The 16,877-nt window shown below is 40.0% G+C and overlaps 2 protein-coding genes across 6 annotated transcripts in view; one reads left to right on the top strand and one right to left on the bottom strand.

Moving 5' to 3' along the window:
• The window catches only part of ttll5 (tubulin tyrosine ligase-like family, member 5), a 48,736-nt gene extending 34,676 nt beyond the window's left edge, over positions 1 to 14,060 (bottom strand). For all 3 annotated transcript variants that reach the window (XM_037977737.1, XM_017415116.3, XM_037977738.1), the window contains exons 1-11: positions 13,518 to 14,060; positions 10,636 to 10,742; positions 10,470 to 10,552; positions 9,708 to 9,814; positions 9,278 to 9,408; positions 9,088 to 9,170; positions 7,219 to 7,288; positions 7,044 to 7,128; positions 4,735 to 4,836; positions 4,538 to 4,629; positions 4,275 to 4,382 (exon numbers count right to left, since the gene is read on the bottom strand). In XM_037977737.1, the coding sequence (XP_037833665.1) occupies positions 4,275 to 4,382; positions 4,538 to 4,629; positions 4,735 to 4,836; positions 7,044 to 7,128; positions 7,219 to 7,288; positions 9,088 to 9,170; positions 9,278 to 9,408; positions 9,708 to 9,814; positions 10,470 to 10,552; positions 10,636 to 10,742; positions 13,518 to 13,576 (1,027 nt within the window). In that variant the 5' untranslated portion in view covers positions 13,577 to 14,060. The remainder of the gene's footprint in view (positions 1 to 4,274; positions 4,383 to 4,537; positions 4,630 to 4,734; positions 4,837 to 7,043; positions 7,129 to 7,218; positions 7,289 to 9,087; positions 9,171 to 9,277; positions 9,409 to 9,707; positions 9,815 to 10,469; positions 10,553 to 10,635; positions 10,743 to 13,517) is intronic.
• On the top strand, positions 11,051 to 16,622 carry erg28 (ergosterol biosynthesis 28 homolog). 3 transcript variants are annotated; one of them, XM_025006413.2, is made up of 5 exons: positions 11,051 to 11,222; positions 14,805 to 14,982; positions 15,297 to 15,387; positions 15,469 to 15,587; positions 15,751 to 16,622. In XM_025006413.2, the coding sequence occupies exons 2-5, from the start codon at positions 14,850 to 14,852 to the stop codon at positions 15,837 to 15,839; spliced, it is 432 nt and encodes a 143-aa protein (XP_024862181.1). In that variant the 5' UTR covers positions 11,051 to 11,222; positions 14,805 to 14,849; the 3' UTR covers positions 15,840 to 16,622. The 3 variants fall into 3 exon arrangements, with proteins under 3 accessions (XP_024862181.1, XP_017270648.1, XP_017270656.1); XM_017415159.3 differs by lacking the exon at positions 11,051 to 11,222 and adding an exon at positions 14,448 to 14,618; XM_017415167.2 differs by lacking the exon at positions 11,051 to 11,222 and adding an exon at positions 14,592 to 14,600.
• The last annotated feature ends 255 nt before the right edge of the window (positions 16,623 to 16,877 follow it).

Here is a 16,877-nt window from a genome sequence, read left to right as displayed (position 1 = left end):
ATCATCAAAATTAAATGAAATAAACATTTGAAATATATGAGTTTGTATGTAATGTATGACTATAATATACAAGTTTCACTTTTTAAATGGAATTACTGAAATCAATCTACTTTTTCATGATATTCTAATTTTATGACCAGCACCTGTATGTAATATGTCAGTCCCATTAAAATCACCATATTATGCATATGATAAAACTTAAGAAAGCAGATATGTCTGCTGTTAAAAGCAGATGTCTCTATCCTCACTTTAAGCTAGTCATGTACAACTGCATGGACCAATAAAAACTGTTTAAATACAAATGCAAACCACATTTCCAAGTGTGTTCTGTTTATTTTTTAAAAAAGGAGATTGTAAAATCAAATAAAAACATGTATGAATATAATATACAAGTTTCACTTTTTAAATGGAATTACTGAAATCAATCTACTTTTTCATGATATTCTAATTTTATGACCAGCACCTGTATATGTTTTGCGCAAACTAACTCATAACACAATGAGCTCATTTAAACAAGGTAAGTGATAGCTTATTATCTACCACATTTACGAAGTTTATTTTTTTGGTTCAGATAGCTTGAACACTTTATCGGCATGTATCAAACGGTTTACGAAGATGCAAAGATGTAGTAGCAGTTTGCAAACATCTCTTAAGTCTTGGCAGGATTGGATGTTACAAGAAACCTAAATAAATCTGGTATTTGACCAAGTGAAACACAGTGCATTTGTGAAAACTGCTTTACAAGATTTAATGTTTGTTATAACATGGAAATTCATTATGTCAGTGGAAAACTGAGTCTACATACGTACTTAAGATTAAATTATTAGGTTTGTCGATGTCACGTGTGTGTTACTGCGTGATTCAATCCATAAGCCAGGAGCTGCAACATAAGCTTTCCCTACCATCTTTGATTTCACAAGATGAACTGGACCCCTGATGTGCTTGCCTCAGCAGAGCACTGAGAGTTTTTTTTTTTTTTCCACTTGATAGCTTGTACTGTTCTATCCACTTCTGAAACACACACATTCAACACAAGACAGAAAGGGGGAGTTTGTGTGTATACTAAAAAACATTATCTATTAGTCTTGGAAAACAGAGCAGGGGGATAATTGGGTTTGAGCCTGCTTTGCCTCATCAGTGGCACAACAACAACAGGGGAAAACAGGGAGGTGTTGCACCGCCTCGCCAGCCTCCGACATGCAGACTCCATGCGCCACAAATTTTCCCCCAATTAGAAGCAGACGCCGCCGATGCCCCACGAGCAGACGTTGTGTTCTGTGGCTCAACCGCTGCCGGGCCAGCAGCTTTAAATGTGCCCACAGACAGCCCACAACAAGCATCACAGACAAGGAGACATGAGGCGCTTAACATCCACATAACACCCATTAAAGAGGGATGGAGAGAAAAAAAAAAAACGGTGACAGAGAAAAAGGGATGATGAAGAGCATTTTCTTTCTTTATTAAAGGAGGGGCGCCGCTGGAAAGTTTACCACAAGAGACGAACGCCCAAAAACAATGATCTCCCCACCCTGGCCACACAGCCTGGTGGCCCACAATAACAGCAGCATCTTTCATGTGTGTTTTCTTCATGGGCTTGGACAATTGAATTACTTTCACGTCATTCTGAGATAAATCATGGCTGCTAAACTGTTTCACTGCTGTTGTCAGAAGCGCAGCAGAGCAGCTTGGAGCCACAGTTGTAAAAACACTCAGAGGACAACAAATTAAAGTCCCCGCTTGCACTCTGCAGTCTTATTGTGATAGTGGGACCTTAACCGTGAATCACTCCCAAGAAGACTCAGCTCCGCAGCAGCTAAAATGTCCTCACGGGGAAACAAACCTCGCACTGCGGCAAAGTGTGGGAGTATCTGACAAATGTGAAACACCCAGAGTAACTCGCAGACGGGAGAGCCAACCACACTCGGCACCTAATGAGCGACGTTCAATGGAACATAGGACCAGTAAGTGGAATGTTTTTGCGTGTAATAAAATAGGCCTTTGGCTTGGCTAATCAGATCTTAGTTAAAACATCTCGTAATCAGCATCTCTCAGCAAAAAAAGCCTGTCCATTAATCACACGGCAGCAGTAAGGAGCTGCATGGGTGGCATTTTCTCCCCACAGAAAGACACACACACTCATACGCACTTCTTACGATCTAAAACAAAACAACAAAAAAAAAATCAGTTTTTATTTCTTCCCACATGAGGCATTACAAAGCTGTAAAAAGATTTTTTTAAGGTATGCCCTTAGATTTGAGTAGAAAGGGGGGGAAAAAAATCCCATTTGAAAACAATAAACATTGTATTAAAGCCATTTATAGACATTAAAATGGCAGGGAACAATTTGCAGTAAATTAAAATTATAATGTGCTTTATGGTCCTGTATGGCTCCTTTCCAGAGATTCTATAAAAACTCTAAACAATGGCTGTTTTTAATCAGTGTTTGCTGAGTTAACATGCATGTACTTTTGTTTAGCTGTCATGCTTTCTACCTGCTTACTATTACAGGCAGCTGCTGAGGCCCAGGAAGAAAGATGAATGCATGTAGATTGTAAGGTGAGAGGGCCTGCCGATGATAAGCGCAACAAAAGAAGGAAGGGAACAAACAGTATGTAACTCCCAGGTGGCTTGGGGAGGTTGGATTTAAGGAAGACGTGCCTGACAGACGAACATTCAACCCTAAACTTCCAGAAACTGAAACAGACCTGTGCGCTTGTGAAACTCACGGGTTCCAGCATGTCTCTGTATTCATCCTGCACATATAGACTCGGGCGCAGAGAGGGAGTTTGCATGCGATATGACCACACCAGGAGAGGCGGCTCAGCGAAAAGAAGATGAGGGTGGTCCTCTGGAACCGTCAGTGTCTGTCTTGAGGAAACCTTAGACACACCATGAAAGCCATAATTAATTTGCTTGGGGCAAAGACAACAAAAATCACAGCGGATTCAATGCTGAAGTAAGACGACAGGCTTGTTCGCAGCAGACCGCAGTTTAATATGTGTTGAATCAAAAGTGCAGGAGATAATTGTTTTTTGTTTTGTAAAAGTATGCACGACATGGGCTTCACATCCTAAAGTGATAAACCAATATAGATGAAACTAAACAGATTAGAAACGATTTGATTTATTGTAGTAAAGAAAAGATGCAGACATGGAGTTATGGGTAATTTAAATACCATATATTGTTTTAAACTTTGCTTCCAAACTTAAAGCTAATGCTACATATTTACTTCTTGACATTATATCTTCATATTAGGATGTTTTTTCTTTGCCTAGCAGTAGTGTATTTACTTGCTAAGGCTTAAAAAATCATTATAGCTGTGTTTTTCTTTGTTTTTTTGGTTAAATTGTTGTTGGGTTTTTGAGAACATCCAAACCATCTGGTTGTTTTTTCACATTTTCCAGGTGTGAATGAAAGGCAGACAGGTTGAAGTTTGATAAGCTACATTTTACTGTAAATACCTGCAGGATCAACATTCACTGCCTAATTTAATGTGGGTTTTCAAACCTAACGGTGATACTAAAAGAGCAGATTGCATCTTCATGCAGGCGAATCTTGGATTGTGAGCCCGTGCTGCTGCCCAATAACAGCCCAAACAACCACCAATCAGAGAGCTATTATGTCTCGGGAAGCCTTTATTTTTCTGGCATCTGAGAGGTGAAAGCGAGTGTGAGCTGGAGAGGGAGAATTATAAACAAACAGAAACAGTAAGAGAAAGGGGAAAAAAAAGAGAGTGAAAAAGAGACAGTGGTGCTGAGGGAGGCCGGGCCAAAATCCGCGCTTTCAAACTCCAAAATCTCAGAAAGGCCGCCAGACTCGGAGAAAGAGCGCAGACAATTAGTGCCAACACTAACACGGGTAATGGCTCCAAAACAAAATTCACACAAGCCCGCCGCTGAGCAAGACTAGCCAAGAAAATAGTCGGCCTAAATCAGGCAAAGCTTGAATGGCAACAGAAGAGAGGAAGCAAATTCCTGCTTCAGTCAACAGGCCCTCCACAAGCCGGCAGCCAGTTGGAGGGCAGCAATCGGCAGGAAGGCTCTATACGAAGAGGTGACTGGCTACCACCTCACTGTGGCCCAGTGGGCAAAAAACTATGACGGAAATACAGGACAATGAATGTGAAACTGAAAGGAAATGTGAGGGGTGTGGTCATGTGCTTATGGGAGAGGAAAAACAACAAAAAAAGAAATTTTTGTCCGAGCTCAGACACTTTCCATCTAGTCTGTTTAAAACAGTTTAGAAAAATCTTAACAAGAATAAGGAATTATTACCGAAGCAGTTTGTCTTATGAGGAACAAACATCTTGCAGGCATTGGCTATCTGTGGCTCGGCACTAAGCAGGGCTTTAATGATGAGGTCCTCCACTTGTCTCATCAGCACTGGAACACATGAAATGGAAAGAAACCATCTAGAAACGGTTCAAATAATTACTCTCTGAAAGCTTTATTATGATTTGATTCCACTCAGAGGACAGTCTTGGACACCAAATTTGAAAATAATAAAAAAAAGAAAAAAAAGAAACGGCCTCACTCACATGTGGTGTCCTTCCCCTCCTGCTTCAAATACCTCAGCACTGCACTCATACTCCATTTGTTCCCATAATCCTCGACTTCAGGGTCGTCGCAGCTGAAAGGAAAGAAATGCACTTCAAAGGCCAGAGCTGGAGTGACGGGAGTCAGGGGGGGCTTCCCCGAACGGCAACCTGTTCAGTGTGCACATGAGGCAGCTTACCTGACATAATCACTGCTCTTTTTGTTCAGACTGTAGTTGGTGAGGTGCATGAACGTGTTCTTGATGCTCGTAGACGCTCTGTCGTACTTGACTGTTGCAAACCTGTGAACAAGCAGTGTTTATTGTTCAAGAGAGGGGGGGGGGCAGCAGCATTATTTCACCTCCACATTCACAGGGCTGACACTTCACTGGATAATAGGGGCACTTTGAGGAGGAGAATAGCCTCTGGTGGTGTTTGAGAGGAGTGGATGCCACATGTGCAGTAATGAGAATTCCTTGGCACACACCATGTACCTGAATATCAATACCACCAGAGGAATGTCAGCAGATAAAAGCAGGGTTCCGAAATTTGGCTATGATTTAGTGCTCACATTTGATAATGAAGCCAGCAGAGAAGAGGGAAGTGGCACGCTGTTTTCCAGCGTGAGCGCATACTTCTATCAGAGCGAGGCAAGGAGCCAGCCGTTCCATAAATCATCTCCCCTCTCCTCCTGGCCTACCTGAGTCTCGTGTCAGCCTGTTCTCACTTTAGTTAAAATTGCTCTGAGCACATAGATGGGGGGGGGGGAATACAGCACAATTACATAAAGCCCTCCTGAGAAATGATCTCTGCACAATGACAAAATCAGCAACTTCAGATTAGCACATCCTACAACCGAAACAATGGGGTGCTTTGTTTCAGGATCGCCAGTGCCACACATTTTACTCAGCGGTTAGCACGGAAAGTTTGGGATGCCCTCTTGTGGAAACGGAGAGAATATAAAACACAAAACCAAACTGTGAGCAGAACCCGATAAAGAGCTCAGTTACTCAAATAAACTTCCTACAAAAACACCTGCAGCACTGAAAATACATGTAAACTACATTCAGTATATAAAAAATAAATAAATGCCTCTAAATCAGCTGATTCTGTCCTTACACTTGCAAAGAATATTTAATATTTGGGCTACATTTATTATGATTATGCTAAACATTTATAATTTCTCTGTATAATGCTCAAAAATGACTGTAGCAGTCAATTTATGTAAGGAAAAAAATCACCTAGAAACCAGTGTCCTTAAAGTCTGATCTTTTACATCATAATCAGGAATAAATAAGGAACGCTGTGCTTTCAGTGTACGAGCAAACTATACCTGTGTATATACAATATGTCCAAAAAGGTGGGCACCACATTAAAACAGATGAGAAGTAAATGATATTTTTACTTTGTCCTCCCAGACTGTGGTTCTAATTCACATTACTCTTTGTGTGGTCTTTTGCGAAACAGCTTGGAAACAGCATCTTGTTTCGATATATCTCTGACAGCCACGTAAGTGCATCCTGAAGAGACATCTGAGCACATGTGTAAAATTTCCGTGCCCGAGAAATAACATTTTTCTTTGTAGCTCGCTCAGATGAGCAGGGTTAGAAAGGCGCCTTTTCTTTATCGCCGACTGGTTCCGAGCTCAAAGACAAAATCGATTTTTGATGCCGCCAAGTTCGCCACCAAACAGATGTCCACTTTTTAAAAAGGCGCAATTGACTACATGAATGAATAAAAAAGGAAAAAAAAAGATCACTAGGTGTCGCTCTAAAAAAAAAAAAGAAAAGTGGATCCTCATTTCACAATAAACAGAACCCAAACCTAATCCATCTGTCTCAGGAGTGAAAAGAAAAGGTCTCATTGCTTATTTTTGGAAAGATTTTTTTCTTCCAAGAAGAACATGGTTTATTTGATGTAGGGAAACCTGGAAGGTCGGCCAATCAAGACTGCGAGAGATCTAAGCTGACGAAACCCTGAGCAGAGGTGCTTAAACCTGCAACACTGCCATTTCTGCGCAAAGCAAACTGTTGTTAGTGATCTGTCCTCCTGTCTAAAATCATCCTGCCATCCTTTATCTTCCCACCTTCACAAGGAGTGGAGGCCTAATAAACCAGGTTTTGGGAAACAGATATAGCACATCCTGGAACAAACACATGTACACTCTCACCCATTAGCCTAAACCTTCCAGCGAAGCAGTGCTTACATCACTTCACTGAAAGAAAAGTATCTCCCATAAGTCTAAATCTCTTTAGATGTTCTGAATACATTTAGACTGAATGAAAGGTTAACTTTATTTGAGTTTCAGTTTCATCAGTGAAAGAAAAGGGCTACATTTTCTTACCTTTTTGCCCGTAAGTCAATAAAAAAAGGAAAAATGTCACACAATAACATGCGCATTTGATATTAATTGTCACCTGTGTTGCAACAGTTTATTACCCTCTTGAGAATAAGAGATCACTGACCTATAATCGGGATGTAAATCATTTAAAAACCTACATACGCTTACCTAGCAAGGCCCTCCTCGTACACGTAGATGAGGAGCGGGTCATATGATGTCACCAACACGTACAAACGCACATCAAACTTAAACTCTGCGAGGAAAACAAAAACAAGGGCACGCCATAATGGTTACTCCGTGTTAAGTCTGTGTAAATAGCTTTAAAAGACAAACTTCATCTCACCATCTATGAGCAGCGGGTTGTTGATGTAGCGAGACACCAAGATGTTTTCATCCATCGCGATCTGATTTGGCTGAACGCGAGGAGAGAAAGAACACACAGAAGAAAATATGATGAGCGCACAAAGAGAAGGACGGAGGCAGTAATTCGTTAGAGTTAAAGCTACAAGGTATTTCATATAGAACATTAAATACTCAATTTCCAAAAGCTGGCGTGACACCGCAGTTAATCATAAACATCAAAGCGTAATCACATGAGGAGACGTTTCAGCGACGCTGGCCATAGCAGGTCAACTTTCAATAACAGCCTATAAAAACACAATCTGGTGCTGGGAGATGGGTCATTTATGAGGTTGAAATGTGTTGCAGGTGGTGAAGTTGAGAAGGAGGGGGCAGAGCAACCTCAGCGCTGGCTGGAGTTCAGAGGAAAGCCAAACCAAAAAGATGAACGTATTTCTTTCTTCTCTCCAAATATCAAGCTGACATTCTTTCCACTGCTGCATAAAAATGCCTGAGAAGAAGAGGAATCGTGCATATATTTTCCAAAGAGCGAGAACCTTGCTGAGCTCATCCAAGAGCCGAGGCCTTGGAAGGGTGTGATTTACTCTGCAGAGCTTATTAATGTCTGCTTGAAACTTATTTCAAAGACAACTGTATCAGCGCACCCCCACACACAGATAACATCTGGCCAAGTGACTGTTCGAGTTCACACAGCATTTCCTTTCAGTCTGTGCTCAGTTAACTCTCACCAGGTTTGCTTTTAATGGAAATCTGCACCTAAACATGAAATAACAGGTATATTTTTTTACACACAAACGTTAATCTAAACCTTTTATTACCTGTTTTCAGTCTGCCAGTAGTAATGTACCTACATTATATGCTGTAGGTCCCTCACTTATTCGTTCTGAAGTGCAATGAAACACGTGATTTCAAAAGAAAAACAAGAACAGAACAGAAAACGCCAACAAATTTAAACAAAACAAACAAAGATGAATACAAAACAGAATCTCTGACAATTTCAGACGACACAAAAACAAGAATTTAAACACAACAAAGCAGACAAGTGAACAATATTTCTGTAAATAAATCCAAGGAAGGCAAAAAAGCAAAACAAAATGGCATTTTTAAAGAAAGACAACAAGAAACTGTTTTAAAACACAACAAAAAAAGAAATTATTGAAGAAACAGGACCCTAAAACTTTATATTTGATCAATATAATTCTTTAAAATGCATTTTTGCTAATGTTGCTGTTTTTGTTTTGTCTCACATTTTGTTTATTGTCACATGTTCACCTCAGGTTTACACAAAAAGAAATGTTGGCTGCTTTTTTTTTTCCTTGATATCTAACACAGTTGTAGAACTACATCAAACATGAGAATGACATTTTTCAGTGAATTTTTTTCCCAGTCTAGGCAAACACTTGTCAGACAGCACATTCATATCAACGAACAGCTTGGTTTTTAATTTTAAAAAAAGGAGTATTTAGACCCGCTTCTCTCAAGCTGGAGGCCGAGACCACCCAAGCTGCCTCGAGACGTACGATGATCCAAGGGAGAACAGAGAAAATAACATCATCGCTCATCGGAATTATGTCGGAGTTTGAATGTTTATTCCTGACTTTAGACAGCAGGGTTCAAAGGTCAACATAACATATAACACAAGCTTGTTAACGTTGCTGTTTTTGCTTTATGGCTTCGACCCTCATCGGCCCACGAAGGCTTGAGGATGGAGATGACAGCGCGCAGCTCAGAGTGGAAAGCTTTCTTTTTCAGATACCTACATGATGTTTTATTATCAGTTCTACGGTCATGTCTGCACTTGAGGGCATTTGAACCGGAGACTGCCTCATTTTAAAGGTTTAACGTCACTCACATTGCTGACCAGGTAGATCCCCCGCCCTCTTGAAGATGCTACTGGCTTAATTATCCAAGGGCCCTTGTCCTTGGCAAAACAATCTGGGTGAGAAAGTGGAGAGGGTTTTTTTCTTATACAGGCAGAAAAAAAAAACACAACGTCAATGTAGCTCTGCTCAGACCAACTGAGTCGGGCGGGTGCGTCTTACTGCGAAATTCCTGGAACTCGGAGGGAAGCATGAAGGTCTGAGGGATTATGTGGAAGTTTTTGAAGCCGTGGGTCTGCTGCATCCGCTGGATGTTTTTATAGAGATGGTCTTTGCGAGTTAATTCATATGACCTGGAAATGAGCAGAGCCTCCAGATTAAAATGCGCTCCACTTTGACATGACAAAATAAATACATAAATAGATGACAGTTACACAACCCCCCCACCCCCCCATTGCCTGACAGTATGATTCATTTCATGCTTCAGAGAGGCACCACTCCAAACTAAATGTGTGTTCCAGGAGAAGCCAAAAAATACATTGCCTGAACTGGGGGGGTTGGGGGGGGACTGTGCTTGGAAAGGCTCAGCAGTGATATTTATAAAACAGAATACAGCTGCTATGCACTCATCTATTTCAGCACGCTGTTCTACCTGGGAAAGTGGTTGACCTTCTGGTAGTCCTGAAGGCAGCGCAGGACGTAAGGCTTGAGGTGAGACCCGGTCCACATCAGGTTAAAGTCATTACTGTTCGGGTGAACCTTTACAAAAAAAAAAAAAAAAACAAAGACACTGACCGGCTTCAGCTGGAGGAAACAGTAAAGTCAGTCAAGAAATTGTTATAAATAGAGAATGAGCACAAAAAGTTGCATTAAATCCCGGGAATATGAAAAGCAGCTCACTTGAGCACTAATGTGCAGAAAACAGCCTGCACTTTTAAAAAAAAAAAGGAAGGTTGATTAACGATTTTATCTGTTTTGCTTTGTTTTATTGCAAAGATTTGTTAGGAGGCTTAATTCGCATGATCACGCTGGCTGTTTGGGGCTAACACCAGATGTTTGGAATAAAAGAGTATTAAATTTAGTCTCTGTCGGAGCAGCAGTAGACGCTCGTCAGCCTCTGATCTGTGGTTCACGGGTGTCAGGAAGAAATGAAATGAAATAAAAAGGGATTTGATTGGAACTACTAGTGAAGACTATAAATGAGCGTTGTGCATCTTTCACAATATAAGGCTAATGCACTTGGAGTCAAATTCTCATTTTTTCCTGCTACTCTGAAAGTGGCATTAGCAAAGAAATAGTTGTAATCTTGCCCAGCATACCATGCACATACATTGCACATCCTTCAAAGAAAAAATATTCTCTTATCTTGACTTTTTTTTTTTCTAATTTTGCACGAATGGAGAATGAGCGTTACCTCAAGGAATCCGTGATTGGCGAGTATTCTTCGAACCAGGCGGCTCTCTGTGCGCACGATCTTGAAGGCCATGTTATATCGCTCTGTTAAAACACATAAGGGTCATCTGAACAACTGTGGAGGCCTCACGCTGTCATCGTTGCGACACAAGTTCGGCGGTTTCTACCTCCAACGGAGCAGATGATCCTGTCTTTGGAAACAATGGCCTCGGGTAAGAACAGGAGAATGGGGATCGTCTTGCTGAGGCCGCTCCACGTGATGCAAGGATGGTCTCTTGAGGGGAAAACATTCGAATGAGAGAAAAATGTCGCAAGTTAAGAATGATTGACTCACCACTCAAACATACAACTTACACAGCAAAATAAACAACTGCATCAAAGCTACTTTGAGGTGAATTTTTGTGCCCAAAGATCTCTGGCACAGATGCTGCGATCCGGGCCTCTGCGGGCAGCTTACCTAACTCTGAGGGAATGCATCCTGCAGTTGTGTTTATTTCAGGCGCGCAGATAAAGGCAGAACCTCACACAGTTTTATGAGGTGCTGGAAAATAACAAACCCATGCGCGGCACTAACAAACCCTCTTGTAAAAAAGTCCAGGCTATCTCGCAGTGCCAGACACGGCCTGTTTATCACGAGGTGAATACGAGATAAGGCGGCACAATGATGGAGGGGGACTCAATCAGGTATGACCGGTTTGGATAAAAGAGGGGTCGAAATGTAAGCAGCTGCTGCCACCAGCTTCCAAGCGTCCAGGTATGTCTGACAGCGGGGAAGATTTCTGTTTCAAGGAGATATCAAGGCGACACCATCAGATAAAAGTAATCTGATAAGACTTAGGCTTGTTGTTTATTGTGAACATAAGCCACCATAAGAACTACTGTTCTGTCCATCATACATACAATATGTTAACTGTTAACATCACTGTGATAGTTCACATTTAGTTTTGTCATTTACACACATTTGGACAAACATACTGCAGCTTCATTGCCTTGCTAACCTCTTAGATACAACTAAACAAGGTGGACTGTGTAAAATGTAAACAAAAAGAGAAAGCAATGTTTGGAAATTATTTAAAGCCTACAATACTGCACTAAAGTTTTGAGCAAACCCTCATTTCATTTTATTTTGCATTTAAAGGAGGGTACTTTCTTCTTAAAGTGGTCTTGAAATGTTACCCAGGATTTTTAGAAATTCTATTTTATAGACTTTGGCTTCTTCCTCACTTCAGTCCAGCTCTTGCACGTGATCATTTTCAAAATAATATTTTTTTTTTTATTTGTGAAACACTGATCCAAGAATCATTTCGGCATAAAAATGCACTCAGCTCAAGAGATAAACCAGCGTGGTTTCTTTGAGTAACAACTATCTAAGCACAAAAAAAATGTATGTTAAGTTTTATCTTTAACACACTTATCACATATTTGGTTCACTTTTCTTTAGTTACATCTTATAAAATGTTAAAATAACATTATTCAGCCAGCTTTAAGTTGTAATTCTGCACTGAAACTTGAGTAATACGTCTGGGCCTTCAGTTTATTTATAGACTGTATGTCAGGTTGTCAGGTAATAGATCTTTTGGCATCACCTTGTAGGTGCAAAATTACTTTTAGTAAATATTACTAATGAGAATAAATTGTGTCTGCACCACCAAACTGTTATTACTCAGTGCAGGACAGACAAGTTTGTCAGCTTAAGACTCGTATAGGCTACCTAATACTAATACTTTAAACTGACTACTGCATTTGCTTTCAGTACACACCTTTCTTATTAAATTTGCTGTGTATTACTAGCAGTTGCCGGTAAATATACACCTTGTAGCCCTTTGCATAATTTAGAGGGATCTGTTGTCCAATTCTGACACATGTACATCACCTTTGATAAATTATTAAATGCGCCTGATGAAAAAGACAACATACATGTTCAGTCAGAGTTAAGCAGAACTCCTTAAATTGGTTAAAATAAAGTGCATGTTCATAAGAGAACAGGTCCACAGTAACAGCGAAACTAACACACAAAACAATACTGTCAGAATGTAAGTGATATGTGTTTAAAAGAAAGTTATTTTTGGATTTCTTTGTCTTGTTACTGCTCTGATGCCAATTCAGTGAATAATAACACGTGAAAAAAGCAGCTCTGGTCTCCTGCAGATTCAACTGTATTTCAAAGCTATCCAAAGTAATTTACGAGATGCAGCCTAAAAGCAAATACGATGGCATTCAGTCAGGTATGGCTAAGAATAGATTAGGAGAGAATCATTTGGCAGACACAACAGAGACCACCTGCCATATCCACAGCAAACAGCTAAATCATCCCCATCATTCTGAATGTACTGAACAACTATATAAAATGAAAATACCTAAAAGTTTAGATTTATTGTCTTAAATCATCACGGTGTAGATGATTTTATTGATGATGTTGCATGGATTACAGAACACAATGACCAAATATTCAAAAAACAAAACCTAGCAGAAAATAGTGCTTTTTATCCATCAAGGTGGCACATTCATCACCTATTAAAAGGCAAATCTTGGGATGTCGGCCAAGAGGATCAGCAAGGTAAGAACCTGAAAGAGGACCTTCAAAGTCCACATGCTGCACAGACTGTGAGCAATAAACTCTTTCCAGCTTGTGACACGCTGTGCAGGCATGTAAAATGTATTAATAGGGGTTTAAAAGTGGGCATTTGCTAACTGGCATGTACATAATGTCAAAAATATTTCTTAAAGCAGGTTTTAAATCTGCTACAAATACAACATAAAAAGACATAAGGGCTTAGAATCAAAGAGGCATTTCATCAATGTTACTTTCAGCCCGCTGGTTTTCAAAATGTAAACATAAAATATGTATTTAAATGTGTTATTAATAATAAAACACGAGCAATGACAATATAGACAGATTAAGACCTCTCTCAATGATTTTTGAGGTGATCTAAAAGGTGACATTTCGTGTTCAGGAGCCCATCCAGGTGTTTCAGCATCTCAGCAAGTTTCTAAAGCAGACAGCAGTCAGTTCATTCAACAGCAAATAAGGAACAGAAAATGTACTTACCCTCCTTCATCTTCTGAGGAGGATTCAGAGTCCTCCTTTTCCTGGAGCACAGCCGGCATTTTCACATTACAATGGGACAGACTAATCGGTGAAATCTTCCTTCACAAAGCTAGAGGCACTAGCAAAGGGGTAAAATAGTATAAATTGGTGCACAAATAGGAGAAAAAAAGCCTGTTTAGTGGCGTGAATGAAATCCTCTTACTACAGTAAAACATAAGACGATGCAATCTGACAACCCAACAACCGGAAGCTGAGGAACGTTTTCCAGATAAGTGCTGCCTGCGAGGTCTTAGTTTGACCGTTTTTTAAATGCACGTATTTTAAATCTGAGTACGAAAAACACACCGATACAACCTTGCCCTTTATTCCTATGGAGCTTGCTAACAGCTAACTAGCTGGCATCTGGGCGGTTAATCTTCCTGGTAACTACAACAACTGAGTAGCAACAGAGCAGCGAGCATGCGCAGTCGTTGACAACGTTTGTTCACGTGACGCAAATTTTAAACTTAAAACGGTCCTTGCAGCCATTCAGCAGGTGTTTTGTTATTTTACACCATAGACTGCATTATTATTTATGTGCCGTCTTTATTTTACCCGAAATGAATGGATTCAAAGGTTTTCGTGAACAAACTTTAAATAATAGGCGCTTAAAATAGCGAGGTAAAGATATGTACATGTAGATTTGTGCCAAGCGCGATAACACAAATACAATTTTGAGAAGTGGAAGTACAGCTAAAGTTCACCCAATAATCATACTAGCTAGGTTAAAAAAATAAGATATATAGTTTTAAATATTGCATTTTCTGAGTTGTAATAGAGTGATTACGTTTCGAAATACTTCAGTCAGATAGTCCTCTTGCTCCTTGACTACTCTTCGTTTCCACACAGCCTAGTGCGCTGTCTGAATGCTCATTTCTTATTGGTTGGACTAAAAAATAGGCGGTACCCTAACCAGAGTGGAGCCAATCACAACGATGGTACGATTAAATGGATCCACTTCTTGAGCTGTCCTATTGGTCAGCCCGTGTTTAGTATTGTCAATGTTTTTTTCTCCAGGAGCACAGTAACGCTATAATTCGGCAGGTATCTATAATTCGGCAGGTAAATATGTGTGAAATTCATTAAAACGTTATTGCATGAATTGCCTCGCGCGTTTACAGCAGTGTTAGCTTGTTTGTGCAAACGAGTAATCTGTTGCTAACTGATATGAAGCAATCTCCAGCTCATATTTATTGTTTTTAACTGAATGGATGAGCTCGCCTGAACATGTCTGCCTCGCTCCCGTAGTGCGAGGTTCCCTGGCCCCGCCGGGACTCGGACAGACGGGGGACGATGAGCCGCTTTCTGAACGTCCTGCGGAGCTGGCTGGTGATGGTGTCCGTCATCGCCGTGGGGAACACGGTGCAGAGTTTCAGAGATCACAGCTTCCTGTCTGAGAAGCTCTACACCGGGACACCCGAGTTCGGTGAGCACCACGTTAGGTGGAACTGACACTGACACACTTTGTTAAATACAGCTCTATTAGAAACAGTTCAAAGAGGATCCAGATTGCAGCCTAACCTGTTATTGCAGCTATGATTTGAATAAAACTACATAATGATGTAACAATCAAGAACCTCAACATACAGCCTAATAACTAGTCTAACAAAAATAAGAAGATTTGCCTCATAAGAGGAAGGTTTATCCTCCTACAGGAAACTTTTCCTGAATGCACTGATGTTCTGTTATGATCATTTTCCATGTCTTTTTTTAAAATTATTTCCATCCTCCTATATCCAGTGAATGGTCTCCAGGCTCGAACGTTTGGGATTTGGACCCTGCTGTCATCGATCATCCGCTGCGCCTGCGCCATCGACATCCAGAACAGAACGTGAGGCAGCGTTACGCTCTGAAGCTGGTTTCTGCTGCATATAGCCTTGTTTATAAATTTCAACTGATCTGACTCCTGCAGACTGTATCACATCACCTTGTGGACGTTCGTGCTGGCGTTGGGTCATTTTCTGTCTGAAGCTTTTATCTACAAAACTGCGCCACTGACTATTGGCGTGATGGCACCGCTCATTGTTGCAAGTATGACGTAACGCTTGTTTTTTATACTTAAAATATCCCAATTATGAGTTTAGCATTTGTAATGTCTAACTTTCAGCGTACAGTAGCAAAGTTTAGAGGTCAGTGGTAAATAATCTGGTTGTTAAATGAAAGAATCATGGTAACATTTTCTTGTTTCTTCCAGGTTTCTCTGTCATAGGAATGCTGATTGGATTCCAGTGTTTTCCAGAAACGGAGGAGGAAGTTGGAGCACGACAGAAGAAGAGGAACTAGTTGTTTGTTTGTTTTTTTAGTATTATTGAATCTGATGAACCACCAGCATGCACACATGTGTTTATAATGTGACATTTTGATCTACTGTATCTCCGGTGCAAATCTTTATATTACATTTGACAGTTTAACTTGTCCTGGTTTTTAATTAGTTTGAATTCAAACAGGCAATTGATTTGTGAGGAATAAAGCAACACTCATGATGTCAGTTTGTGCTCAGCTTTAGTAGATATTATTGAAAAAAAACATAATTTTAAAGCAGATATTTTTATTCCACCACTTCCCCTCATGTATACCAAGTCAAATTTACTAAAGAACCCTGAACAGCTGCTCAGCTTTGAGCAGCTGCTCCTCAATGTTTGTCCTGTGCTTTTAAACTATTATTTACGTCTCAATTAAAGAACTCAAGAACTGACAGCGCAATATTTCTCCTCCAGTCTGGATCTCTCTATATATTTCTCTCATTATCTCAAAATTATAAAACAAACAAACATTATCTGCATAAAATGAACATGTTATTGTAGCAATAATAGACGTTCTGGCTCCAAGTTGTTTCCTCTGGGTCATTGTGACAAAACCTCTGATAATCATGAGGCCTTAGTATCATAAAGTAACCTCTCTAAAAGTAATTATTGTTTTATAGCTGAGCAAAAAGCCCCTGACATGTATTTTTTTTTATGTTTCACAGGTTTATCTGTACTTTAGCTTTATTTCTAAGACAAATTGATAGTAATTCCCTGTCGTGTTCTGTTTAATACTTGAATTAAAGGCCATATTTTAAATTACTTTACCGTTTGAGAGCACTTTAGTTGTGTATTTGTTCTGGTAATAAACAAATCAGACTCAAACATAATTTATAGAAGCTCTTCAGGTTTCTGAGACATCAATAAACAAACTCATATTACCTTCAAATATACATACAGACACATTTGGCTAATTTCTGTTTGAAGGTGTTGACTTAGTTTTCTTTTGCATTTTTTTGTCTAACATTTTATTTCTTCTGTCTTGTATTTGTTTTGGTAATTGTGTTTGTTGTGGCCA

The sequence above is a fragment of the Kryptolebias marmoratus genome, linkage group LG10 (genome assembly GCF_001649575.2).
Source record: "Kryptolebias marmoratus isolate JLee-2015 linkage group LG10, ASM164957v2, whole genome shotgun sequence".
In the NCBI taxonomy this organism is placed as follows: domain Eukaryota; kingdom Metazoa; phylum Chordata; class Actinopteri; order Cyprinodontiformes; family Rivulidae; genus Kryptolebias; species Kryptolebias marmoratus.
This window is presented reverse-complemented; position numbering and strand designations above follow the sequence as displayed.